Source organism: Gobius niger (assembly GCF_951799975.1).
Source record: "Gobius niger genome assembly, chromosome: 16".
In the NCBI taxonomy this organism is placed as follows: domain Eukaryota; kingdom Metazoa; phylum Chordata; class Actinopteri; order Gobiiformes; family Gobiidae; genus Gobius; species Gobius niger.
The window spans coordinates 10,134,670-10,161,708 of NC_136867.1; the positions used below are offsets into that span (position 1 = coordinate 10,134,670).

The 27,039-nt window shown below is 42.6% G+C and overlaps 2 protein-coding genes across 2 annotated transcripts; both read left to right on the forward strand.

Annotated features, from left to right (window-relative positions):
* The first annotated feature begins 1,091 nt into the window (after positions 1-1,091).
* Positions 1,092-15,542, forward strand: prkcha (protein kinase C, eta, a). The gene is made up of 14 exons (XM_079573734.1): positions 1,092-1,667; positions 4,852-4,915; positions 6,177-6,348; positions 6,659-6,693; positions 6,770-6,855; positions 7,372-7,501; positions 7,614-7,747; positions 7,824-7,949; positions 8,834-9,007; positions 9,612-9,766; positions 11,252-11,390; positions 11,545-11,733; positions 14,548-14,694; positions 15,180-15,542. Exons 1-14 carry the CDS (start codon positions 1,317-1,319, stop codon positions 15,330-15,332), a joined length of 2,055 nt encoding a protein of 684 aa, XP_079429860.1. The 5' UTR covers positions 1,092-1,316; the 3' UTR covers positions 15,333-15,542.
* Positions 15,543-16,947: 1,405 nt separating this feature from the next.
* hif1aa (hypoxia inducible factor 1 subunit alpha a) lies at positions 16,948-26,366 on the forward strand. The gene is made up of 15 exons (XM_079574261.1): positions 16,948-17,241; positions 21,609-21,799; positions 21,905-22,056; positions 22,264-22,348; positions 22,758-22,867; positions 23,061-23,263; positions 23,372-23,478; positions 23,548-23,695; positions 23,774-24,075; positions 24,163-24,362; positions 24,436-24,555; positions 24,648-24,886; positions 24,968-25,058; positions 25,151-25,223; positions 25,293-26,366. Exons 1-15 carry the CDS (start codon positions 17,210-17,212, stop codon positions 25,448-25,450), a joined length of 2,211 nt encoding a protein of 736 aa, XP_079430387.1. The 5' UTR covers positions 16,948-17,209; the 3' UTR covers positions 25,451-26,366.
* Positions 26,367-27,039: the final 673 nt, after the last annotated feature.

A 27,039-nucleotide genomic window follows, 5' to 3' on the forward strand; every position in this document is an offset into this window, starting at 1 on the left:
AGGGGTTAGAGCAGAGGTCACCCTACACACCATTAAAGGCTGACTACTGACTGGTGGAGGCGTTTATGGATGAAGCAGAGGGCCTTCACAGGGAGAGGGAAGGGAAAGGCCAAGGTGAACAGAGGAAGGAAAACGTGTTTTTAGTGGCACGGGTTAAAGTAGGTCTATTTATTAAATCTATAGTCTGCATAGAAAGATAGAACAGAAAGCAAAGTCCATTAGAATTCTTAATCCTATGTCCTGGACGCGCGTCACTGCTTTAGGCTGCGTCAGGCAGTATCACCATAATTAGACGCCAACTAATTGACGTCGTAACCTTTTGAATTTCGCTTTGGTTTGGCATTTTGTTCATTTCAATGTATGGATGAATTTTCAATTTTGTCGCTTGAATTGCCCTTTATTTATTATAACAAGCAAAATATGTATGAAATTATGTTAAATAAAATGAGCCTGATTAACTGTAGCCTCACCTTTTGGCACCACCCTCAATTCGGTCGTTTGTAAGCTTGCACTATAAATCTCCCCAAAAAAAAAATAAAAAAAAATAATAAAATAAAAATAAAAATAAAAATAAAAATAAAAATAAAAATAAAAATAAAAATAAAAATAAAAATAAAAATAAAAATAAATTAAAAATAAGGTCTTTCACAAAACCTAAAAGGCCATCCTACAATTTTTTTTAAAAAAGGTCGTAATGTCACGTTTATGTCGAGCACGTGCCTTTACCACCACTACAAACAGCAAGTTAAAGCTGTGACGTGTAACATTTTTTTTCTTTGACCCGAACTCGTTTCTAGCTCTCACAATTCCTCCTGCATGTCTGATTTGTTCAAGCAAATTGTTTATATGCACGTGTCGAGCCTGTGTGCAGCTTTGAGCGGTAGCAAAGTGAAGAACCACCCCACAATACAAAAAAACTACTCTTTACAACAACAAAAAGTCAGGCACTCTCGCTTTAACGTCCAGTACAAGTAGGGCGGAAATCTAGAGCGCGATGCATCATGGTCCTTGTAGTCCTGTTCGGCTCCACAACTGCACGGGCGCAGTAAACGCGGAACCTGTGCACCGCAGTGTTGTTGCTTCCTATTTACAGTAGAGCCTCCCAAACAGGTTCACCGTGGCCAGCACTTGCACCGCCGCTGCGCAAAGGAACGGGGCAAGAATGACCTCGGCATGAACACAACTTTACGAAGAAGTAGGAGAGACTTCACAATATGCGTTTTTTGTTTCGGTAGTTTTCTAACATGAGGTGAAGCCGAGAGACCAAGCCTTCCCTTGAGGTGCTTTTTGCTCTCGTTGCGGACTTTGTTGACAGGATGAAGTTTAATGGTTACCTGAAGTTGCGCATCGGCGAAGCTGTGGAGCTGAAGCCTACCACCTACTCCACGCGCCACTCTGTCATCTTCAACAAAGCCCCCCCGGCCCTGGACCCCTACATGGTGGTCAAGGTGGACGACTTAAAGATTGGGCAGACTCACACCAAACAGAAGACCAACATGCCCACGTACAACGAGGAATTCAGCTGGACCGTGAACGACGGGACGCACATAGAGCTCGCCGTCTTCCACGAGACACCTATTGGATACGACAACTTCGTGGCCAACTGTACCATCCAGTTTGAAGAGCTGCTGCAGAAATCCAACACGGGGGAGAACTTCGAGGGATGGGTGAGTGACACATGAAGCCTACTATGGATTACTATAGGAAACCATTAACATTTACAAAGAGTTCATAAAAGCTCGGCAAATGGAAACGAATTTCTCTAAAAGAAAAAGGGGGGAGAAAAGAGAAAAGAGCCCAACATTGAATCTCAGTATTTTTGTGCATTTGCAAACAAATGTCTACAGCCAGTATGTTTGGAAGTGGACAAATCTTCAGACAACATTTGGGGCTTGAGATCCTTAAATCCAGTCATTGTTTAGAGATTACATAAAGAGACAACTGTAAATTGGAAGTGAAAGTACTCAATATTGACCCAAAATATAATTTTCGAGCAATTGCAAAAAAGCTACCGCAGTAGTATCCTCACTGTAGTACTCCACCATAATAATAAAGATCAGTTAATTTTACTGTAGGATTTCTGAGCAAAATGTACCATTGCATCACCCGACCACTCACACATTCACACACCAGTGCACACTCAACACTGAAGCTGAAGTGTCCTGCTCAAAGGCTCAACAGCATGCGTTGCAGCTGTGTGGAATTGGAGCTGGGTGATTTGACGATAACAGACGAACCGTGATCTGATTCCTGTCACAATCGGACTATTTGGAGAAACCGTCATATCGTGATTCAGTGGTATCCTCCTGCTCCTTCCTCCTGTTGGTCAGAGTCGTCCTGCTCTCAATGACTGACAAACCGATTTAACCCATCTCAACAAAGTGTGATCATCCAGAGGCGCTAGTTCCCTCTTAAAGGCAATATTTCTGGCCACCTGCTTCATGTGGGGCTACTTAACCTATAACTCTCCTCGCTGTAGTGTTGTGCTGCACCAGCCCGCTCTGGTCTCGATGGGGCTGTGGACCAATATCTGCAGGTAGAAAGTTACCCGAGCCTAAAGGGCCTGAGGATGCAGCTCCACACTGACGAGGCTCACACAAAAGAGCAGAGCTTTACAGCAGGGCAAATGTGACTGGGACAATTAGCACTGAGACAAATGCAAAGGCTGGTTAGGGCTTTGCCAATTAGTCCAACAAAGAAGGATTTCATGATGAACATCGTCAGAAATAGCACAAAACCAACATTCAGGTCATCATAATAGTGGAGTTGTGCTCTTCGACTCGAAAGCAGACCTTCATTCTTGTTACCATTCATGTTCATATGTTTATTAACATGAGAATTGTTCTATTGTTGCTCATCAACCGTTTGGAGGGTTTCATGGATCAGTTGTTTAAAATTACGGCAAAACATTTTTCAAAAATGAAGCAAACTATAACTTTTACTTAACCTTTTTCCTTTTCTTTCCTGACCTTGTGGTAGAATTGTGGCCGAGGAGTTGAATTTGATTTGCATTTGTAACTCCATACATTAGATTTGCAAATAATGATCCTTCACTTTACAGCCGCCCACACCAGAGCAAAGTGCTAAGTAGTTCTAGGGCCCAACCCATATGGATGTTTTTAAAGATTTTACTCTGAGATAAGACATATGGGCTCCCAGATGAAATTACAGCATGATTGTTGAAATATTATTTCATCAGTGTGCAACCACGGAAGCAGACGACGACTCTAGCTGTTCTCAGTATTGCAGAGTGCTATTGCTGCTACGAGGGTATTGTATGGTCCCTGCATCTCCCTGTAAAACTGTAAACTGTAAAACCGTGGGGCTGTGGGCTGAGAGGTTGCAGGAGATCTGACTGTCAGTTGCCTTTCTGCGGGCCTGCACTTGCCCACATCTGTGTGATCCCACTTGCTCTCACTGCTGCAGGCCTCTCACTCTCACTCTCTGTTGGCCTGTGTCCAGATCAGCACGCTCTGGCTCATGTGGCACCGTCTGTAAACACAACACTGGGATTTACATGCTGAGACAATCCACCAAGGAACCCTGCCACTATCATCGCCATTAGTTAGCGCACTGTTTTTAACTGTTAACACATGAACGTAAAACAGGAACAGAGGTGCACCGATATGTTTGTGCCCAATGAGCTGTGTCAAACTGAAAGTGTGTGAAGGGGGCCTCGGACCAGTTTGCAGCTACTGGCCAGCACAGTTCAAGGTGAAACCAAACCACAGTTGTCACGGCGACCTTTATTTCTGCCGCTCTGATCGGAAAGTGCGGGATGGCCGAGGTGTAGGCTACTGACAACTCTCAAACAGGAAGCCACACAGCATTTAACACCTCCATTTGGAACAAACCCAACTTCGCACAATAGCAGCATCAAAAATAAATAAGTGAAGGCAAAGCAGCAGAGACGAGAAGCTTTTCCAAACAGGTTTCTAGAAGTCCTGAACTACAGTTTCTTCCTAAATAGACCAGAATATGAAGTTACCTCACTGTAATTACACTCGTCCACGTAACTGTCTATTGTGACGAGAATCCGGAGCAGGCTTGACGTACTCAGTATGTTGTCACACAGCATTTCTTTTGATGATGACAAAAGCCGAATAGCTCTCTTGCCTCTCTATGGTTTGCAGCTATGAATAAAAACAGATATCTTGTCAGACATCTAAAAAAAACATAGTTTATTATTACATATTACATGAGGAAGATGGCATGATGTTGGCATGTGAGTGTGTGTTTTATTAAAAATCTTATTTGGTAGTAAAACCAGAGACAAGTTGTACATTCAAAGCCTCATGTGTAAAGAAACTTTCTACACAAATCAATAAATACCATGATTGTATACAGCCCACGTTTGTTCAGGCGTGTGAGGAGGATTTTAGCTCAGGCAGTGACACTGAAAACGGCGTATCCTTTTATATATCCTATATTTTCAATGAAAATCCGCAAATCAACCAAAAAACTATAAATGCCAGCTTAGTGTTTGACATCCTTTCTGGACTGTGAAAAGTCTATTAATATGTTTAAATGTTTACAGTCTGTCTCCTTATGTATTTACCACCACCAACACTGCATGGCTTTAGCCTCAATCTGACAGTCTGTCGTGGCCACCTGTAAGCCAAGGGCACACATGTTTCGAGGACCAGCAGAACCAGCCTGACCCGCTCCAGATGCCTTCAGCCTGACACACAAATATGTATCAACATATTTGTGCCGTCGTCACTTCAGATGGTGCTGTAGGGCGCAGTTTTCAAATCCATGCCCATCAATAATATAACTATAGAATTATTTCAATTGTTTAGAAATGAATTTAATGGCATTGGGTAAAGGTCTGTGCTGATGTGTGTGCAGGTTGACTTGGAGCCAGAGGGAAAAGTGTACACTGTGATTACTCTGACCGGATCCTTCACTGACGGTGAGTGATCTGCTGTGGACAGATGACTGCCTCTGTGTCTGCTTCATTACAAGTAACAATGAGTCACCGTGTAGTAGTAGCCTGTACTGCAGAGACTGCTTTTCTGCACTTCTGTGTTCAGAGAAAGACCCAAAAGGATAAGGCTTACGATGTAAATGGTTACAACACACACACACACACATGGTGCACAAATGTAATATAATGATATAATTATAGTTAACAAAAAAAGATACAAATAATAAACATAAATATCACAGGAAGACACAGAAAATACCTTAGACATTGAGGGAAATGGGAATTGGAGATGAACATAATTTTGAAGGATGAGGACTGGGAACAGACACTGCAGGAGGGACATGAAATAACAAAAAGGCCAGGCCTTCGAGCTCCAGTGGAAAACTAGAATTACATTTTTTTTAGAACTCCCTTTGTAACATCCGAGTTTGGAAGAACCTCAGACCAATGTTGGAGGGGCTGTGGTCAGGGTGGAGGCCACGCTCACGCATTTTGGGACTGTCCAATATTATTCATTATTGGACAGACACACAAAGTGAAATCAATTGTTTAGGTGTTGAAATTCCATTGGAATGGAATGTGACAATTTTGTGAATATTCCCTCACAATCTCAGCTAGAATTGTAACATTTCCCAATTAAAAATACTACGTACTCTTAATCGCAAAGAAAATGATTACGATCTCTTGGCTCAAACCTCAGCCCCCAATGGAAAAAGAAAGAAGTTTATGGACAACTGCTTTTCATTTGTAAATTCTATTTTAAGTTGATCTTTGTTGTATTGTATGCATTTATGTACCTTTATTGTTTTGTTGCGTTTTAAAATGAAAAAGAAGTAAAAACAAAAACATACATACATATACTGTATATATCTAGGGGGGAAAAAGTCCACACTGGATTCTTTATAAAGGTTTTTACCAACTTTGAACAGTTAGTGACACTTAGTTTTTTGTATTACAGGAATACTAAGGAACTATATTCTAGCTACTAACTCATCTGTTGTCAGTCTAATGTGTAATTTGCGAGTTGCGGTAAGAACAATCTGATGTGTGATAAAGTGGAAGTCCATAAATGACTCATAGAGCTGCACTTCTTCTCACTATTGTCAGTAAGCAGAATACTGTACGTCACTGTTCCCTTTTCAAAAGTGATCTCACTTTAAGCCACTTATTTTCCATAGCACTAACTCAGAACTGTGTGTGCAGTATTCCCAACAGCTTATAAAGCATTTTGTATGGTTGCCTGCAGATGAATCCATAGTGCGCCCCCCGCAGAAGCAGCCCAAGGAGCAGCACAAGGAGCTGACCAGGACGCGGCAGGGAGCAGTGCGGCGCAAGATCCACCAAGTCAACGGTCACAAGTTTATGTCCACGTTTCTCCGACAGCCCACCTTCTGCTTCCACTGTAAAGAATTCATCTGGTGAGGACTGCTCCGGTCACCGCGTCCTCCTCAATGTCTCAAAACTGCACAAAGGCTGTTCACTCACTGTGTTCAAACAAAAATGAAGGGTTCAATGAGAGCAGCACATCAGCTATGGGAGTTTTCACGTTTAAGGGACCCCATATTGTAGTCCAGTGTTTTCTTATTCCATTGTAGCTCATGTAAAATATCCAGTCACCAATAGTGTGGGATATTTTACAGCAAGTTTTCCCAGTCATAGTGAAAGAGTAGCATTTCACCGTGAGTTTTTCACCGATGCTGAGTGTTTGTGTGTTTTGATCTCTTTCAGGGGGGTGTTTGGAAAGCAGGGCTACCAGTGCCAGGGTAAGCTCACAGTTCTCCCACATGTCACTTCATAGCATTACAAAGCGAAGTGACATGTTTCTGTTGTGTGTTTCAGTGTGCACGTGTGTGGTTCATAAGCGCTGCCATCAGCTGGTGGTCACCGCATGTCCGCGCATGAAGAAGAAGACTGAGATCGAGCAGGTGAGAGCTGCCCTCAGGTCCAGAGCGGGGCTTTGGCACAAACACCATATGACTTATAGCCAGCAGAAGCTCTTTGTTAGAGCGTTCGGCCATCGATTAATTGAACTTTGTGTACTTTTTGGTTTCCGGTCTCCTTTGAGGTCAATGAAAGTTCACAAGAGACTTACGGTTTCCAATAGATTAAATCATTTTCCCTGAGAATGCCTTTTTTTTAATTTTACTTCCAGCATGTGTGCACTATTTTAAACTCCTCTACTTCTGCATTTGCCTCTAAAGCTATTTTATCTCCAGTTACATGCTAAAATTTTCAAATAGTATACTTTTCCACTGTTAATTTTTGCTGAACACAACAAGTTTTGGTTCCTGAAATTAAAATAAGCAACCGTGGCTGCACTGAGAAAAATGTGCTGTCTCATATTCAACCCAACCTGTACAAAACTAGAAAACCTTTAAGTACAAAATATGCAGCATCGTGCACCCATCTCTAACTCTCCACTGTCTTGTCTGTGTTTTCAGCCAGTACAGCAAGGTTTCAGTATCAATGTTCCTCACAAGTTCAACATCCACAACTATAAGTCTCCCACCTTCTGTGACCACTGCGGCTCTCTGCTGTGGGGCATTGTCCGGCAAGGCTTGCATTGCAAAAGTATGATTTTTTTTTTTTACTTGGATACAACACTAACCACCACCTCCCCTTTCCCTTTATTACAACCTTGTGTCCCTGTCTGCTCTTCCATAATGTGTGTTTCTCGCCTCAGTTTGTAAAATGAACGTTCACATCCGCTGCAAAGGCAACGTGGCCCCGAGTTGCGGCGTCAACAGCGTGGAGCTGGCCAATAAGCTGTCCGAGATGGGTCTTCATCCGGGAGGCCTCTCCAAGCGCTCTTCGGTGGTACGGCGTGACCAGATCAAATGAAGATGACTTTAATCTCCATAGAACTGTCCTGAATGTGTTGTTGTGGGCGCAGGTTAAGGGCAGCCAGGTGATGGCGCCACAACGCAGGGACAGTATGGAGATGTTGCCTGACACGATTAAACTGGGCCTCAATGACTTCACCTTCATCCAGGTTCTGGGGAAAGGCAGCTTTGGCAAGGTGTGTGCACACTTGAGAGACTGGGGCTCTGTTATTCCCCTGTCATATTCAATTATGCATAGTAGCGCTCAGGAATTAGTTGGAAGCAAACAAAATGCTGGTGACTGAGTGTGCATATCCATTTATTCTTGTTAAAGGTGACACACTTTCACAGTCTCCCACAGCTCAAATCCTGGGTTATGATAAGACAATAGATGAGTGCAAGAATCATTTCATAATTTGCATGATGAGTGTGGAGGGGAAGTACTGAAGGATGCAGACAGACAGAATGAATAATCTCACAGAATCTTTTGTTGTTGTTGTTGTTGCCTTGGGAGAGGTAAAGAAAGTATCAACACCAATATTTGACCCCATTAGAGGATCCGTTACAGGATATCAACAGCACGTCTCGTAACTGTTGTAAACTGTTAGATGGGAGTAGTTTAGAAAGCAGAGCACCACAGCCTTACTTTGTGCTGACATTCTCACACGCTGTCTGTGCTTTCATGTGTTTGCAGTTTGAGGTGTGAGCCACAGCTGTGTGGGCCGAGATGGAAAGGAAAAAAAAACATGCAGACTGCACATTTCCTGAGGTCTAAACTTAACCCCCCTAAAACCTTAGCCTAGTTTTTAATCCGCTAATTTTGGTTTGTAGAAAATGAAAACTGTGATATAAACAAGGGGGAGAAAAAGTAACTAAAAAAAAATAGATTAAGTGATGAAAGAATAAATGGACAAGTCAATAATGGCATCTTTCTTTTAATTTCACACCTCAAAATGCAAATAGAAACCGCGATGGACAGAGAGGTGACCAGCTTCTTGGTCCTTCTTGTCCTGTCTTGTAATATCTAACTGGCTGCAGCTGTTTGTTTGTCATTGTGGGACGTTGCCTTTCCTGTGTGCAGGTGATGCTGGCGCGGCTCAATGACTCGGAGCGGGTGTTCGCCGTGAAGGTGCTGAAGAAGGACATCATTCTGCAGGACGACGACGTGGAGTGCACCATGACTGAGAAGCGGGTGCTGTCGCTCGCCCGCTGCCACCCCTACCTCACCCAGCTCCACTGCTGCTTTCAGACGCCTGTAAGTCTCAACACGTGTGAAATTAGATTATTATTATTAATAATAATAATAATAATAACAATAACAATAATAATTTTTGAATCTAGGGTGAGCTGGTGTTTTTTAGTTGCACTTTGCTGACACTTTTATTTAGTGTATTTGCAATTGCTTTTCCAAACAGTAGATGGCAGCAGTTTGTCAGGGAATCTTGCTTGCAGCAGGTTAAATGTCAGCTCTTTAAAAAACACCTTGTCCCTAAGTTTGACCTACTTCTTTGATCAAAATAAAAAACGAGCGAGGGCAACCAGGCTAAAGCATGCGTAGAGACCGGAGGGATTAGTTCAGCCATGGCCTCTGACTCCTGTTACATAAGTGGTTTCATATATTGAAAGACAATAGATTTCAGCACATATCCCAGTCTACAGGAGATGTAAGACGGCCTGTCCTCTTTGTGTTACCTTGAGTTTTCCTTTCCTCCCATGGTCCAAAGAAATCTATGTATATTTGAACTAACGATCAATAACTACTAGCCATGGCCCGAGGATTATCTTGTGTGATTACTCCCTAAGTTAGAAGTCATGCGTGTTAGTACAGCTGCTCATGCCATAGTGTCTGCTTTCCTCAGGACCGACTCTTCTTTGTGATGGAGTTTGTGAGCGGAGGAGACCTCATGTTCCACATTCAGAAGTCCAGGAAGTTTGAGGAGCCCAGAGCGCGCTTCTATGCTGCCGAGATCACCTCTGCACTCATGTTTCTCCACAACAAGGGCATTATCTACAGGTGGGAGTTACAGAGGCTAAGGATTCTCCTACCTTTGACCAACTACTTGTCAGACAAATGCAGTGCTTCAATACCAGTGAGAGATTTTGCCAACCAATGACAAGACATTACACGGGAAAACTGCCCCTTTATCCAACTCATGAACATGAAGAGATAGATGCAATTGATTGATTTAGTCTATTATTTTATTTTATTTTATTTTATTTTATTTTATTTTATTTTATTTTATTTTATTTTATTTTATTTTATTTTATTCTATTCTATTCTATTCTATTCTATTCTATTCTTTTCTTTTCTTTTCTTTTCTTTTCTTTTCTTTTCTTTTCTTTTCTTTTCTTTTCTTTTCTTTTCTTTTCTTTTCTTTTCTTTTCTTTTCTTTTCTTTTCTTTTCTTTTCTTTTCTATTCTATTCTATTCTATTCTATTCTATTCTATTCTATTCTATTCTATTCTATTCTACTCTACTCTACTCTACTCTACTCTACTCTACTCTACTCTACTCTACTCTACTCTACTCTACTCTACTCTACTCTACTCTACTCTACTCTACTCTACTCTACTCTACTCTACTCTACTCTACTCTGTCTGTTTGCCTGCCTGCTTTTTTACTTTCATTTTGTGTATTAAAATATTGTAAAATACTGGAATAAAATGTACTGTTGTATCTCACAATATTGTAGCCAAAGATCATTGGGCGATGTTCCAGTATAGAGGGTGCCGTTAAAGAGGCATCATGTGGTCAGTAAATCCAGCCCATAATTAGATCTTTATGTGCGGCCCGCAGAACATAGCATGACTGTTTGCTCTCAAGGCCACACGTAGCCCTCACCAAAAATAATCAGAGAATGAGCGTGCAGACCAGTGCAGCCTTATCCTCGTCCTATTATGACTGTAAAATACCTGATGATGGCTTACACTTGTATTGCGCATTTCAAGCCTGTGTTACAAAGCTTCTCAAAGCGCTAAACTGTAGTCAGTAGTCATTATTCATTCATGCCATAGTCAGTGGTGGCAAGCTACTGTTGTAGCCACAGCTGCCCATTGGGGTAGCCTAGCAAAGTGAGGCTGCCAATTTGTGCCATCGGGCCCTCCGACCACCACCAACCACTCACTCACACTCTCATTCACTCTTTGCTTAATTGTACTTGTTTCTAGTGAAAGGGGAAAACGGAAAACTCAGAGGAAACCTGCGGAGACTCAGGGAGAACATGCAAACTCCGCACAGCTGTGAAGCACAAGAACCAACCACTACAGTTGTGCAGTGGGGCTTGTGCTTACATAGAAAATTGTACTGTAAATACCATGGTTTTCCTCAACAACATTGTCAATATTATGAATGTAACGCCTCCTCACTAACTATCAGCCCTTTCTCCTAAGCCTTAGCACCACATACCTCTGCCCTTAAGTTTAATTAGCTTACCTTTCATGTATAATGACACATAAACAAACCTTACCTGCATTTGTTTTTTGTTTTTTTTTCCTTCAGAGATCTAAAATTAGACAACGTTCTGCTGGATAAAGACGGCCACTGTAAACTGGCAGACTTCGGCATGTGTAAAGAGGGCATTTTTGAAGGAGGAGCCACAGCTACCTTCTGTGGAACACCAGACTATATCGCCCCAGAGGTCAGTGTCTCCCGTCGACACCACATGGGGACATAAAGCGTATTCTAAACAAATATCCCAAATTTAGATCAGATTAGATTATTGTTTTGCTGTAGCCGATATTTCATCACACTCACTTTGTTGACTCTGCATTGATGTTGGCATATGTTCCCAGATCCTTCAGGAGATGATGTATGGGCCTTCGGTGGATTGGTGGGCCCTTGGCGTGCTCCTCTTCGAGATGCTCTCGGGCCACGCCCCCTTTGAGGCGGAGAATGAAGACGACCTGTTTGAGTCCATCCTTAAAGAGGAGATCGTGTACCCATCGTGGCTCAGCGCGGAGGCCGTCAGCATCCTCAGAGCGGTCAGTCTCACGTCCACTTCCTGAATACACCGATTTCACATGTACTTTCATTCATACAAGAGGCGCTGTTTTGTTATTTTAGGGTTCAGAGGCCCAAGGAAACAAAAGTAAAACACAAAACTAAAAACATAATTTTAACTTTTATTTCAATAATCAGCCGTTTAGAATATTTTATTAATATTAAAGTTTTGTTGAAACAAGCACTGCACTTACTAAAACCATTCATAAACACTGTGTATCTAGTTCTAAAAACAAAGGTGTTTCACATATTGACTTCTCCCCAAGTGCAGATAGTACAGAGACAGTCATGTGCATCTGTATCGCAACCTTGAGTCTGACTGTGCAAAGTGTCCAGCTGTGTGCTCTGAATGTTGCATAACTATGTTTAGACACCGTTCAATGACTCCCTCCGTGCACACATATATGCCCTATATAAACATACCGCGTCATGATTCGATTTCTTTTATTGCATAAGCTGTTTACATAAGGGTTTAGTGGGCCGGCGCATGTTCTCTAAAGCGTTTTTTGAATGTAGTGGAGTTATTGGTACATATGTTTGTGCATAGCTGTAATGAGTTTCAGTGTGTTCTGTTGTTATGTGAAACTCTGTACCAGTGAGGCAGCGCACTGAACATTCCTAACAGGCTCCACAAGTGCAAGTGTACAGTGTGTGGAATCTCCCATCATCAGCGCCTCATCTCCTGCAGAATTCAAGTCTGTGCAGGCCAGCCACCCCCTGAGAGCTTATAAAGCCTGGCCTCGTGATGTCTATCAAAGCAGGCACATATCCTTTTCTCAGGTTGTCAAATCCAATTTTGTCTGCCCTTGAGCTCTCTTTGAACTCCTTTTCAAATGTAGCAAGGCAATGTTGATGGAGTATATTCATGTACCTCGAATGCATGACCTTGGTCTACTTAAGGGAAGACACCGCATGCAATAGCTCAGTGTTTTTATTTTTATTTATTAGTTTTTGTACTATTTTGCTCTCGTTACACACACTTTCACCTGAGAACAACTTGATCTACTACAAAGAAATATGTTTTGTTACTAACTGACTCAATGTTTCTCCGTATATGGCATCTGTCCCATTGAGTGGACGGCACTTCCTCTTAAAGACATGTCAAGCTGGCGGCCTGTGGGCCAAATCCGGCCCAGAAGATGATTTAATCTGAACACCGACTTGTAGAGCATAAATTCCTGAGTATGTCAAAAAAAGAGCCCTTTCCTGTGTGGAGTTATGAATGTTGAAGGAAATAACCAGAATACTCATTCCAACTTAAATAAATTAGTGCCCTCTGTCCAGCAGAGGGCAAAAACAACACATTATATCCAAGTGGTAAATTGAGAGTCTTCTTCAGGGCAGCTGTAGCTACAATAGTAGCTTACCACCACCGAGTGTGAAGTGAATGAACAATGACGATAGTGTACGATGAGAAACTTATGACACATGCTTGTAAAGCGCAATACAAGTGTGAACCATCATTATTACAGACCCGGGCTTTTGACTAAAACAGCACATTTTAAAATCACAGCTCAATATATTTAATTAATTGGAAAAATTGTTCTCTCAATAGTATTTTCTTGTTTACATTATAAACATGCGGGGGCATATTTATCACGTTAAATGCGACCCGCCAAGGAAGCTGGACTTCGGCCCATGACCCAAATGAGTTCGACACCCATAGAAACTAGTCTTCCTGTCATACATTTAACAATGTTTTGAAGCTTTTTAGAAGGATTTGTTTATATTTAATTCTTTACTGGATTTCTTGAAATAAAAAAATACATTTAAAAAAGGCAAAATTTTATTTATTTTCATAGACTTTTTTTCCCACCAAAATCCTCCCTAAAAAAATCTTGGCATCTAATATGTCAACAAAATATACCCTTAAATCTAAACCTGTCTCTATCCATTGTTCAGATTTTGCTGCCACGAACACATTTTTTGTCTTCAGACCCAGCTTTTTTCGGCGTACGGATCCTGGAAGAGCACCTGACTGGCTAAGACACCTAACCCACAGCAGCGCTCACTCGCCCTCTCACGCAAATATACATTTTAGTTTAAAAAAAAAATGTTTATTTTAATGCCTTATTTCAAGATGGAAAATTGCAGAACACTTTGTCTTACAATTATGCCCATACATTTATAGCAAAGGTTCCAAATTGAAATCTATCTGAATTAAAAAGAATAATGATAATGATGATTCACCTGCCGCATCCCGCCTTAAACACTAATCCAGCCCAGAGCACCTGTGTTCAACAGGTAATGTTTTAATGTGTGATTTGTGTTGTGACTCTGGGGATGACACTGTCCTCGGGCGAACAGAAGCTGATGCCAATGGGAGCGTCCAAATATAACAAGCGGAGCACTTGTTTTAAATTGGAAAATGGGGTGTGGCTGTATGTTGTTTTGGATGCTGTCCAGACATGGTGGGAACTAGTTGAACTCATTTCCAAAACACTATGAAAATTTAAACATTACAGAGGTTTGAAAGTGACAGTGTTTTGAGTTGTTTGCACACTGTAGAATTGTGTAAGCCGTACTATTTGATCTTGTGTAATAATGCATTGTGTGTGAGTCAACTGAATTGTGCGTCAACAAATTTCCCTTTAATTTATGCAATAAAAAAGTCTTTTGACCTACATTCTGTATGTCAGGAGGTGACAAATATAAAGACGTTGTTAACCCTTACTCGTTGTAAATGTACCTTTGGCTTTTTATCATTTATGCTAAAATAATACCATAATACAGAATATGAGTTTTAGCCTGCTGTGAGTACTGTAAGTTGCTTAGTCTGCATGTCTCACCCATAGTTGCTGACCAAGAACCCAGCTCGGCGCCTGGGCTGTGTGACCTCTGAAGAGGGGGAGAGTGCTGTCACCAGTCACCCGTTCTTCTGCAGCATCGACTGGGACAAACTCAACCGCAAAGAGATAGAGCCGCCGTTCAAACCACGGATTGTGAGTGCATTTCTGTATCAACGGAGGTGAAAACTAGTTCATAGACTAGTTCATAGTTAAGTAATTCCCACAGATAATTTCAGATCCATGATAAAGCATCTTGATCAAGCTGTAACATGGAGGTTAGTATCACAGCCAGACAGATGTAATTCAAGCCTCAGTCTAGGACAAACAGTTAAAAGAAAACTCTGTTAAACTACCTTTGTAAGACAGAGTTCCTAAAACCCTTCTGGAGTATGTCACTACATTAACAACAAGTCTCATTATCTTCTACGGTCATGCATAGACAGCAAACTGACTCATAATGACTACTGTAGCCTGTCAGTGCAACTGGATGGAAGTGATGCATCATTACCAGACTCATTATGATCCATTGACTTTAATGAAACCTTAAATATGTTGACCACAGCCGTGCTTTCAGTCCATTGATGGCATGTTTCAGTGCCCAACGTTGTCTCCACTAACAGATTTATTTCGTGTTGTAGAAAACACCTGAAGATGTGAACAACTTTGACCCGGACTTCACTCAGGAGGAGCCCACTCTGACCCCCATGGAGGATCCTCTCATCCCATCAGTCAACCAGGACGAGTTCAGGGACTTCTCCTTCACTTCTGCGGAGCTACTGCAAGCCCAGTGACTCCAGTCCACCCATACAATGCCATGTACGATCCAGCAAAGGACTGCCACATTCCTCATGGACAAGACTTCACCAGACCACAAGCTGCACAGAAGGAACTCGTGTCAATGGCAAATAGTGACTTCACATGCCTTTTTGACTTCTATTTTATTTGTATATTGTCTTTTTACTCATGAAGTTTGCTTTTTGTTGAAGTGAAAAAAAGCACTTTTGAAGCACAAACAAGTGGTTTGTTGTCACTTTGCCTTTAAAGACACATTACGGAATATTTGAGGTGCTCTAGCAAGACAAGAGCAACTAAACTGTAACAAGCACCAGCAGTGCCAAATGTCCTCCTGATGCCCATTCTTACACAATCATATTTTTTCTACAGATGCTTTATGCTTTAACTTTTAGAAGAAGATGTTGCCATTTCAGATAAAATTCAACATAACTTGGCATGGCACTGTGGTTTAAAAATCTCCAAACCAACAATTAATCTATGGTGAGCCTTTGTTTCAAGTGATTTTAACTTCAAACCTTGTATTTTGAATCATCATTCTTGGGAAATTATATTGTGTTTCAACGTTTCTCAGCAATGGGGTGTGTAAAGAGTGATGTGTCAGTTTGTTTGAACGCAAACTCAAGAAATGATTCACTGAGTACGGCAATGGGCAGAAGTTTGGAGATTTCACAATGTCGTGCTGTTGCCATCTGAATGTGGTAATGCTGTGCCCTGAAGCTTTTCAGCAGTTAAAGTAATGGCTCTCTTGTCTGTCCTCTTAGGCACTTTCTTCCCATAAAAGGGTCGTCACAAGTCACAAGTCTCACCAGGGCATCTCACTGGGTGGGGGTCCTGGTGCATACAAATGGCCAGCAGACTTTCTTGTTAGGCCTGTTACAACATCCTTTTTAGGACAAAGTCGTTGTTAAAGTCTTGTTGGTTGTCTCTGTGGTTTATTTATCTGCTGGGAATAACCAGGAACCCACTGAATGCTGCTTCAGGTCACATTTTCAAACGAAATAGCGTTTCACTTTTTATTGTTTGTTTACATATTTGAGGCTTAGCCAAATTGTACTCTTGACCCACATTCCTGTTCAAACAAAAGGTGGGACTGATCTCAATGGATTAGACAAAGCTCAGTAATCCCCCAATAGTCTATGATGTGTGCAACAAAGATTATTGAACTAAGACACTTTGATTTTTGTTCAGGTGGTCGTGGCTGATTTCAAACTAAAGAGTGACTCTGCCTCAGGTCTTTTTAAATGCGGGATTGTTTATTCATAGGCACTATAAATTGGCTGATATACATTGGCTCAAGTTGAGTCATCTTTTGAAAGATGATAGTTATTACAAAAAACTACCCCATGACAGTACAATGACACAAAATAGCCAAAGCAAAATATGGACTTGCATTATAAGATTTAATCACGTTTTGTGTCTGATGTTGTTGTTGTGTTCCCCATGCCCTTTGGGGGCTGAACAAAAAGATGATCGCTTCCCCATTGGCTGTAGAGCATTTGCCTCCTTTGACGCGCTCTTGTTGGGTCCCACGGGATGCCAGTGCAGCGTCCTATGACGTCACTCTCCGGTTCACTCCGGTGTCAGGCGCGTTCACGATGGAGGCATGTGATTGCGCGTGCCCGCAGGCGGGGGGAGGAGCCACAGATTCTCATCGACGCAACATTGTCTCAGCTTCTCCAGCGTGGCACTGCCTGTGCGCTAGACTGACGGATTATCGGCCCTTTTCTACTCTGAATAACTTTCGAAACAGAAGCGGACTCTGGTCCCAGATACAGGGATACTTTTTGTGAGGAAAAACGATCATTTTTGTTTATCTTAGTGGGCCCGTACTGCGACAGGTCGGGAGATTCAACTCTGGTCCTTTCGTCCTGAAATGGACGCTGGAATTATACCCGAGAAAAAAAGGTAAGACTGACCGTAAAAGCGCTATTTTCTGCTCACTGAATATGTGTAACTAAGTCAGATGTTGTTGTTTTTTCTGGAAACATGGCCGAGTGCTGTGTGCTTTGTTTCAAGGTTACACTAGTTTAGCATGAGTTAATGCTTAGGCTAGCGACGCTGTGATCGTAGCGCTAAGCTAGCATAACAAAAAACACGGAAAACACTAATAAGCCTGAGCTGTTCATAATAGTAACAAAGTGCTGCTGACTTTGGTTTGGTGAATTCGACAGTTGTGCTACGCTTTGTTTTGTTTTTGTCTTGCTGTTTAAAGACATCACGCTAAGGCCAAATCTTAATATTTGCTTGAAATGTTCTAATCATGAGTCAAATCACTTAATTAAAATCCACACAAGACGAAGCTGTGTAAATGTAAGGCTTTAGTTACATCAAGCCAGCAATCCACCTAATGATGCATAGTGTGTACTACTGAATACTACTGGCCTCGAACTTCTCATTTGAGTTTCCTAAAACTGCTAATGATTAATGCCAGTGGCACCACACAAGCTGATTTATGGACCTGTCCCAGTGTAGAGTGACTGCTTGACCTCAGGCAGAGCCCCACTTAACCTTAAAAAGTGTTTTACTTTTATTCCACTGCAGATTGTCCTACAGCTGTCATCCACACACCCCTAAAGTAAAGGGTCCCTTGTAAAATGTAATCTTGACATATCATCATTAGGAATTATTCAGGTTCTTTTAAATTGCCGTGAACACCTTCGACTTTGGATTTCCTGTATTACAACTTTTATTGTTAAAAAAAGAAAAAAAAAGTTGATCCGCTATGCATTATGGTTATGAATGGAGTTGTAGTGGAGGCAACATGAGCCCTGAAGCTTTGTATACCTCTGCACGCTGCAGAAACCACCGGTGAGGACAGAGAAACGGACTGCAAAAAACATACAGGTCATACTAATAAAGTACCTCTGTAGGGAAACCTCCTCTGCTTTTGACCCATCCTCAATGATGCTGGGGGAGCAATCGGCAACCGTAGGCCGGACGCTCGGGGACCCATCTCCAGATGTGGAGCCAGGGTAACAGTCGGAAACCCCTGGCTGGAAGATTAATCTATTGTACATGTTTTTAGTGGTTGGGGAAACTGTAGTACCCGGAGAACATGCAAACCCCACACAGTAAGACCCCTTCCAGGTGGGAATCGAACCCGGGACGTTCTAGCTGTGAAGCACGAGTCCGAACCATTATGCCATTCGTGCTTCCATTACATGCAAACTCATACATGAAATACTTGAAGGTAGAGAAAAATGTATTTCGAGGTATGTTACATACGTTACTTATTATTTCTAATCCTAAAGAAATACGTCCCCAGTTTAACCTTGATGTTTTGTTAGTCTGGTTGTACCTGAAGGGAACAATGTCGTGCCACTGGTGGACGTGGTCTGGTGGCAGAGAGCTTGTTTTTTAAATAACAAAGTGAGGAGTTCAACTGATGGTCACTTGAGTTGTAAACATACCCGAGGGCCATTTTGCTAATTGCAACTGTTCAAAGCATTGTGCTACAATGGCCCAGAGTGAAGGTGCCAATATACTTGGTATAGTGTCTAAACTTTCCGATTAGACAGGCAATCAGTCTGTTGTCTTGCAGCTTTGACGCACAATGAGGAAGTCACTCATTGTGCATTTCAGGAAGTAAAATTATGATGTTTTGATGTGATTCTATGTTTTTTTTTGCCATACCTCTGTTAGACCCCAGAGAGCTGTGAGGTACTGAACCTGTCTCCTCTTAATCACTACGCCCTGACGTCAGCAGGAGCAGAAAAGTGTACAGAGATTTACTCATTGGTGGCTTCAGAACAGTCGATAGACGCTTTATTAAATGAGCCGATAAATCAATCAGTTGATCCTCACAGGAAAGAGCAAAGGTTAGTTCTGAAGGCCCTAAAGCCAAACTGATAACAGATTGATTCAAGCAGAGCAAGCCATGCGTTTGAATTATTTTTTTTGTATCGGAATTGCACATCTTTAAAGGACATATCCTGCATAGACCAGCTTCTTGAGCTTTTTTACAGTGTTTAATAATTTCCCTGTCAATCAAAGATGTAATGTGTCTCCCTGTGATTGGGATAGTCAGTCCCATTATGAACAGAACATACTCATTTGGTGATGTATTGTGCAGGCTGTGACACAAGGCATGCGTTACTTTCCAAAGACTATGAACGCGTGTACGTCCTTGGAAGAGATCACATCAGGTAGAGCTCAGCAGGCGTCTTCCAAATAAACAATGAAGGGAAGGAAGCATCAAAACAATGTGGAGCTGCTCAGTACATTTCCACAGTAGCGCGAGAGGGAGCAGAGAGGTGAGACAGGGACACGTCGCCCGCTAGACTTCCGTTTTCTCCTAAAATGTGTAAAAGGCTGTCTCTGTTTAGCCTGTGGCCCAGTGTGTACTTCAGTGTGTACTTACTGTAAACACAGGGCTTCACTGCAAACACAGGTACCGCCATTACGTTCGTGACTTCTAATGTCACGCTAGGCTAGGGCAAGACTCTGCAGTTTGACAAATGTGGGTCAGCTAATGTTTCGTTGGTTTGGGCCAAAGACAATAAACACACTCATCAGCTGTGCGTCCTCGGAAGATTATAGCTTCAAGGACAAAAGCCAAAATGTGTCTCTTGGGTAAAGGGCTGAATGATTAGCAAAACATGTTGTGATGTGAAAAAAACCTGCATTTCAGAACATGTTTGAGATCTAAACTACGGCAGGTTTTCTGCATAAAAAGACCCCATGGAGAGGAGACAGGGTATTTTGTTTGAAGATGTTAAACTGCAACCCATAAAAGTTTTCATTAGTTTGTGCAGGCTTATGTTCCGCCCCATTTAAACCCGGGGGATCTTGTTTCAGCCGGTCTCTTATGCGCCTTCAGTAACTGTTTGTACACAATAGAATGACCTGCATCATCCCAACAAGGCAACAGGCGGGCCCGGGCTTGTCTCATCCAGGTAGAACTGGAGCGTGTGGTATTTATGAGCACAAGTTACTACTCGGTCTGTTCAATCCAAGGACAAAACAGCCATACTTGATAATGGAGTGTTGTGATACTTTTTATTGATTAAAACGACATTGACCAAACGGAAACTACATTATAATTGTATTTAAAGATGATGCTAAAAGTGGACTTGAACATAGCAGCATTATTTGAATATTTGTTTTACGTATTCATATTATCTCAGCGTTGGTACTTTGTCTCTGCGGAGAGACGGGAAGCTTGAGATAATCCCATTTTGGTCAGGGCTGTACTTGTACTCTGAGACCGAGAGGTGTTATGTAACGATAGGCTATGTTTGCGTTCAAGCTCAACAGTTGTGACGCACTCTTGTCCTGTGAGAGCAAGGTGGCGTGTCCCCAAATATTCCTAAATTTGCACTGGGTTGTTTATGTGCGCTCAAAACGATCTGCATCTACGGCTGCGCTGTTGTTTACATAATGCCACCGAGTCCCTTGACGTTGGTCCTGTCCAGCAGTAAGAGCCGACGTGCATGTATGGCCATGTGCATTGGTTATATAACTGGGCACCGGGACTTGCCTTTGATTTCATGGGAAACGGATAATGATGAAAATTGTGTAGTTGTTCAAATGATTGTGCAAATTTTACCCCAAAGATGTGAGCCTCTGTCTGGTCTGCAGAACTCAGACTCCTGTTCTCACACAGAGATAATTGTAAATACATTATAGTGCCATCAAGTCATTTCTGGATGATGATGATGATGAACCCTTGTATACCTCAGCGTTCCCCTCTCCACTGACCCCTCGTTCTCCACTTTCTCACTCTAATGATGTGGTTTCGTGTTTTGTTCCTGGCTCTAATTGGATCGGTTGTGGACATAATTCTTTGCTAAAAGCCTCTTCGAGCTACAAGGTTGGAAACACAATAGGCTAAATTTACTTGTGTGGTCCATTATCTCGTTTGAAAACCTGACAGTCGTACACCATGACACATCAATACTAATGGTTTCTGTGGAGATGAGGGATATTTTAGAAAAGTTACTTTTGTGTTATACTGAGTGAAGCCATTTTAGAAATGTTGCCTTTACTGATAACAAAAACAACAGAAAACAAAATGCACATATGGCCATTATTTTTCAAGCTTTCTGAATGATTTACACCTTTCTTTCTTTTGATTTACACTTCCCTGAATTTAAGAGACGGATATAGTGTCTTGTGAGGCGTGAGGAGGGTGTTTCACTGAGCAGTGTGCCCTGCAGTCCTGACCTAGCCTCTCCCTCAGGGGTTGCACTGACCTCATTGATCTCTCACCTGCTGGACCTCTTTCAGGAAGTGGCCTGTACCTGCAGCTGACCTGCTCCTGGTTTTTACAGAGTCAGCTCAGAGCGGCGGAAGGAGAAGTCCCGAGATGCAGCGAGGTGCCGTCGTGGGAAGGAGTCGGAGGTGTTCTATGAGCTGGCCCAGCAGCTGCCTCTGCCCCACAGTGTCAGCTCCAGTCTGGACAAGGCCTCCATCATGAGACTGACCATCAGCTACCTGCGCATGAGGAAGCTGCTCAGCACTGGTCAGTACTTAGCTTCATCTCAGATATCTCTGCTATAAACTGTTTTATACCGGACAGTTTGAAACATACAAATGGATGCAGAGGGTAACTGATTTTGTCTCATAGATGAGGGGTCAGAGGTGGAGGAATCTGACCTGGATGTGCAGTTCAACAACTCGTACCTGAAGGCTTTGGAAGGCTTCCTCATGGTGCTGTCTGAAGATGGAGATATGATCTATCTGTCGGAGAACATCAACAAATGCCTTGGGCTGGCACAGGCAAGTCCCATAGGATCTGCGGGCTTGTTTTTTCAGTTGCCTGGACTCATTCATTTAAACACTTACCTCCTCCTCCCGTACAGTTGTTAATGCCTTGTAATGATGATGTTTATTACATTATATAATTCCTCCTTGTTGCACACAGACATGTTTTATAAATATATGGTTGTTTTTAATATTATTGACTTCCTCTGCTCTTGTGTGCAGTTTGATCTGACTGGACTGAGTGTGTTTGATTTCACTCATCCCTGTGACCAAGAGGAACTCCGGGAGATGCTCGTCCACAGAACAGGTGCGGGCCCATACATTAACTCTCTCTCAAGTTTTCTTTTATCCAATATTCATACAAACACATCTCAGCTCTATTTCACGTTTGCCAAGAGGTCTTAAAAGCAGCCCACATTGTTAAGTTTATGGGTGCGGTCCGTTCGTGTGGAAAGTCAAGACACACTCTTTTTCTTTATAACCTTATCTTCTCTCTTCAAATTCTGATGGTTGTGATTGACATTGATATATCAGCCTCATCGAGCTCAGTTCAGGGCAGTACCTCTATCATGGTGGATCAGTAAAAGATGTTAACAACAACTGGAGGTTAGGTTAGTGTGCTGCCGTTTGCCGGTAGCAGCAGCAGCTCCATCAGCTCAACATCACAGAAGCTTATTTCCTCTGTTGAAACGACATCCTTCCTTTTTTATTTTCAGGCTCAAAAAAAGCCAAGGAGGCCAACACAGAGCGCGACTTTTTTCTGCGAATGAAATGTACTCTGACAAGCAGAGGCCGCACTGTCAATGTCAAGTCAGCCACATGGAAGGTAGGAGCCAGTCCTCTCTGAACCTCATCATTGACTAGGCACACAACACTAACACACGCAGAAAAGGAAATTACAGAAACATATGCAATACTTGGTTGAGTAAAAACAGCTGCACAGATAAGAGACTAAATAGTTTCCAGGATTCGTAGTGAAAAGGGTCTTTGCTAACTTAGACACTGTGTGATGTATTCAGGTGTTGCGCTGCTCAGGGCATGTCCGTGTCTTTGAAGACCTTTCGGAGGACAGTTCTAAAGGGCAAAGGGATCCACCTGTGCCATACCTGGTGCTGATCTGTGACCCCATCCCTCACCCGTCCAACATTGAGGTTCCTCTCGACACAAAGACCTTCCTCAGTCGCCACACCATGGACATGAAGTTTACCTACTGTGATGAAAGGTCAGTCCCATTCAAAAGCACTGACTCTTGATCTGATGATGCTTCTCGTGCCATATGTTGTTGAGCACAGGCACTGCAGCTCTTAAGCTCTCATCCTCTGTTGTGTAGGATCACAGAGCTCATGGGATATGAGCCAGAGGACCTGCTGAACCGATCAGTCTATGAATACTACCATGCTCTGGACTCGGACCACCTCACCAAGACCCACCACAACTGTAAGCAGCAACACGACCAGGAACAGTAATAATGTAGTCTGTGAACTTATTCCAACTTTGCTTTTGTAGTGTTTGCCAAGGGCCAGGTCTGCACCGGACAGTACCGTATGCTGGCCAAGCAAGGAGGCTTTGTGTGGGTGGAGACTCAGGCCACCGTTATTTATAACAACAAGAACTCCCAGCCTCAGTGTGTGGTCTGTGTCAACTTTGTGCTCAGGTATGCGTAATGCTTTGGGAGTGTGAGTTGCAACGTAGTTTGTGTTATTACTGATTGTTTACCATGTGGATGACTCAGTGGCATTGAAGAGGAGAGACTGATCCTGTCCTTGGAGCAGACGCAGGACCTGAACCCTATGAAAGAAGAGCTGGAGGAGCAGGAGAAGCTGGAGGCTGTGGAGGACAGCAGCCCGGAGCTGGCACCAACTCCTTCCAAAGATCAGAAGGTCCCTGAACTGGATGTCGTCAAACTCTTCACCCGTGTTGAGGCTCAGCCGCTGGTCAGTCTGTATGATCAGCTCAAAGAGGAACCTGAAGCCCTCACTCTGCTGGCCCCTGCTGCTGGGGACACCTTCATCTCCCTGGACTTCAGCTGCCCAGGTTTGTGCCCTCACCGAAACAAAACAAACAATATAGACTAGTTGGTGCACAAAAGGTTAACATAAGCTTGTTTTTGTTGTTATTCAGATTCCGAAATTCAGCTCCTGAAGGAGGTCCCGGTCTATAATGATGTAATGTTACCCTCCAGTAGTGACAAACTAGCCCTTCCCCTGTCTCCGCTGCCCCCCAGTGAGCCGCTCGCCGACACTGACCCCTCCACTGAGATGGTCAAAGCAGAGAGCTATGCTCCTGCTCAGTGCAACCCTGTCCACAGCAGCCCTGCTCAGGTACAGCCAGGCCACACTCCAGTAACACACTCTGGGTCTTATGCATAATACTTCATGGCTTTGTTCTTTTTAGGATCAAAGTTCATTGGAGTTCTCTTTGATGGAAACTGATATGAACTCTGAATTCAAATTAGACTTGGTTGAGAAAATGTTTGCCATTGATACTGAACCAAAGACTCCATTTACAAAGCAGGTACTGTGCCTCACGTGTTTTGCATGTTCTTTGATAAACTCTTGCTACTGTTGACTCATGTGGCCTCTGTGACTTCTGTTTTTTGGGTATAGGCATTTGAAGATTTGGATTTGGAGATGTTGGCCCCATACATACCGATGGATGATGACTTTCAGCTGCTGAGCCTGGCAGGAGAGCCTTTGACATGTGGACCAGACAAACCAATGGAGAAGCCTCCTGTGCAAGTGACAACAGAAAGCAGTTACCCCAACTCCCCAGTAGAGGGCCACACACTGTCTCCTGCACTGCCTGGTCCTGTCAGCGTTCCTCACCCTGCTACCATCTCCAAGAGGTAACCACCACCCAGAACACTAGTTCTTAATGTGTTCATGTTGGGTTTTTACTCACTTTGTTATCATGGTGCACTTTTAAGAACCCCACAGTTGGACATGGAAGTGTCCCTCAGAACACAGGCTGCTCAAAATGCACAGAGGAAAAGAAAGATGGATGACTTGAAAGCAATAGTAAGGAAGCCTTTGTTTGCATTTCTATAAAAAAATGACATTTCATTTTACGTTTTGGGACTGCATAATGAACATTGATGATTTTCCTATAGGATTCTTTGCTCCCGGAACCATTTAAAAAACAGAAGGCCCCTGAGTCAGTGCAGCGGACCGTGCTTCCTTCAGGTGAATAAACTCAACTTGGGTAAAATTGTCTTATTTTGCACCAAGACTAAAACAAATCCTACGTTGCAGATCTGGCGAGCCGGCTGTTGGGCTGCTCAGACAGCTGTTCTCCGCTCAGCCTGCCGCAGCTCACTCGATACGACTGTGAGGTGAATGCTCCTCTGCAGGGGCGCCAGTATCTGCTACAGGGAGAGGAGCTGCTTCGAGCCCTGGACCATGTTAATTGAGGCACCGCTTAGCCCCCTGCTGGACTAAACTGGACACTAAACCTCTCCCCACACTCCCGACTACCCACCCCTCCTTATTTATGTATCTGTATGAATTTGATAACTGTGCTGCTGTTTGTGCACATTATGTGATCTTTGCTGCATTCCACCGTCACAAACGCCATAGCAGCATTGTGGTTTTGGTGCAAGGGATTTAGGCATCCGCAGATGTCAAATGTTTTATTTGGAAGTCTTTCAGCACACGGTGCCTCTACAGATGACCAACCTCCAGCAGGTCATATAGAACTGGCGCACTGCCAGCAGCGGATTGTAAGCTTCAGTCGCACAATTTATATTTTCTTAAAAGAAACATATTACCAGCAATATATATGGAGCTTTTTTAAAGTAGTTTTAATGAAATTTGAACAATATTATTTTCTCCCATTATTGTATGTTGTATTATCTTTAGCTCAAACGTATAAATATTGTTTAAACCTACAGTGGTCGAATGTTCTCTCCATTTATTATCAGTCATCAAGGTAAATAACATCTGTGTAGCAGTCAAATCAAGATAATCCTCCTAATTCCTATTGTGTAAGTGTGAATGTAAATATACCAGGGACACTTTATTGGTCCAGCTTTGACTCTTATAGTGTCATCTGAGAGAAACATGTGCATAATTCATTGTCATGTTGGATTGGCATTTTAAACTTGAGTCAACAGTTTCTAGTTCATTTTCTGTGGTATATTTTGAACAATTTCGATGTAAAAAACTGAACAAGTTGTATTTTTGTGTGACCATAATAGTAATTTTAGTAGAAGTTGTGAGTCTAACTTGTTTGCTCAGCTATTTGTCGTTCTAACATCAAGAATCCATGCTGTACTGTTGGGTCTTATGCTTCCCATTGCAGTCTAACATTAAAAGGCTTTAATCAAAGTGCTTGTGTTTTGAGTTCACACAAAAAGACCTTTTTGGAATTTTACATAAAATTTACTGAAAAACCACAAGACAATCACACAGACAAATGAACTCTTTCACAGCAGGGGAGACTTTATTGCCCTGCAGCTTAACCACTGGGCCATAGAAGCATACACTATTGTGAGGTCTTTTCAATACATGAATATTTGCACAGATTTACAAAGACTAGTTTAAGATGGCTGTACCGCGATGGATACTCAATCATTTTAGTAATGAAATCAGATCTCGGTCCCACACAGTACAATCTTATGTATTGTGTAAAGATGTAGTGTCGTATAGGACCAACAAAGGTGAGCTGTAAGCCACGCTCCGCAAATTCTCATTGGACACATTGGATAAAGGTTAGGGTTAGTGCACAACACTGAGCAATGTACCTGGGGCAGGACTTGATCCCACCACCTCCAGGAGAGGGTCATGTGACTGGACCACACCACCGCTGGCTCTACGGTCATGATCAGGTTCATTTATAGAGGTAGTTGTTTTAGTGTGAGAAGCTTGGTCAGGAAGCTGGAGACTGTGGGTTCAAACTCACGCTTGCACAGGCCGTGGATGCTCTAAACCAGAATGAGCGCAGTATTTATGGCCCTCGCTCTCTGGGGACTTACAATTTACTGTTACTGCGTTTACCGTT

What these genes read in the sequence shown, in the direction of transcription:
- hif1aa (XM_079574261.1), top strand. Translation starts at nt 17,210, where the DNA reads ATGGACGCTGGAATTATACCCGAGAAAAAAAG. An exon ending in AATGCCTTGGGCTGGCACAG is followed by an intron (nt 22,057 to 22,263) that starts GCAAGTCCCATA and finishes TCTTGTGTGCAG; the next exon opens with TTTGATCTGACTGGACTGAG. An exon ending in TCAAGTCAGCCACATGGAAG is followed by an intron (nt 22,868 to 23,060) that starts GTAGGAGCCAGT and finishes TGATGTATTCAG; the next exon opens with GTGTTGCGCTGCTCAGGGCA.
- prkcha (XM_079573734.1), top strand. Translation starts at nt 1,317, where the DNA reads ATGAAGTTTAATGGTTACCTGAAGTTGCGCATCGGCGAAGCTGTGGAG. An exon ending in GACCGGATCCTTCACTGACG is followed by an intron (nt 4,916 to 6,176) that starts GTGAGTGATCTG and finishes GGTTGCCTGCAG; the next exon opens with ATGAATCCATAGTGCGCCCC. An exon ending in GCAAGGCTTGCATTGCAAAA is followed by an intron (nt 7,502 to 7,613) that starts GTATGATTTTTT and finishes TTCTCGCCTCAG; the next exon opens with TTTGTAAAATGAACGTTCAC.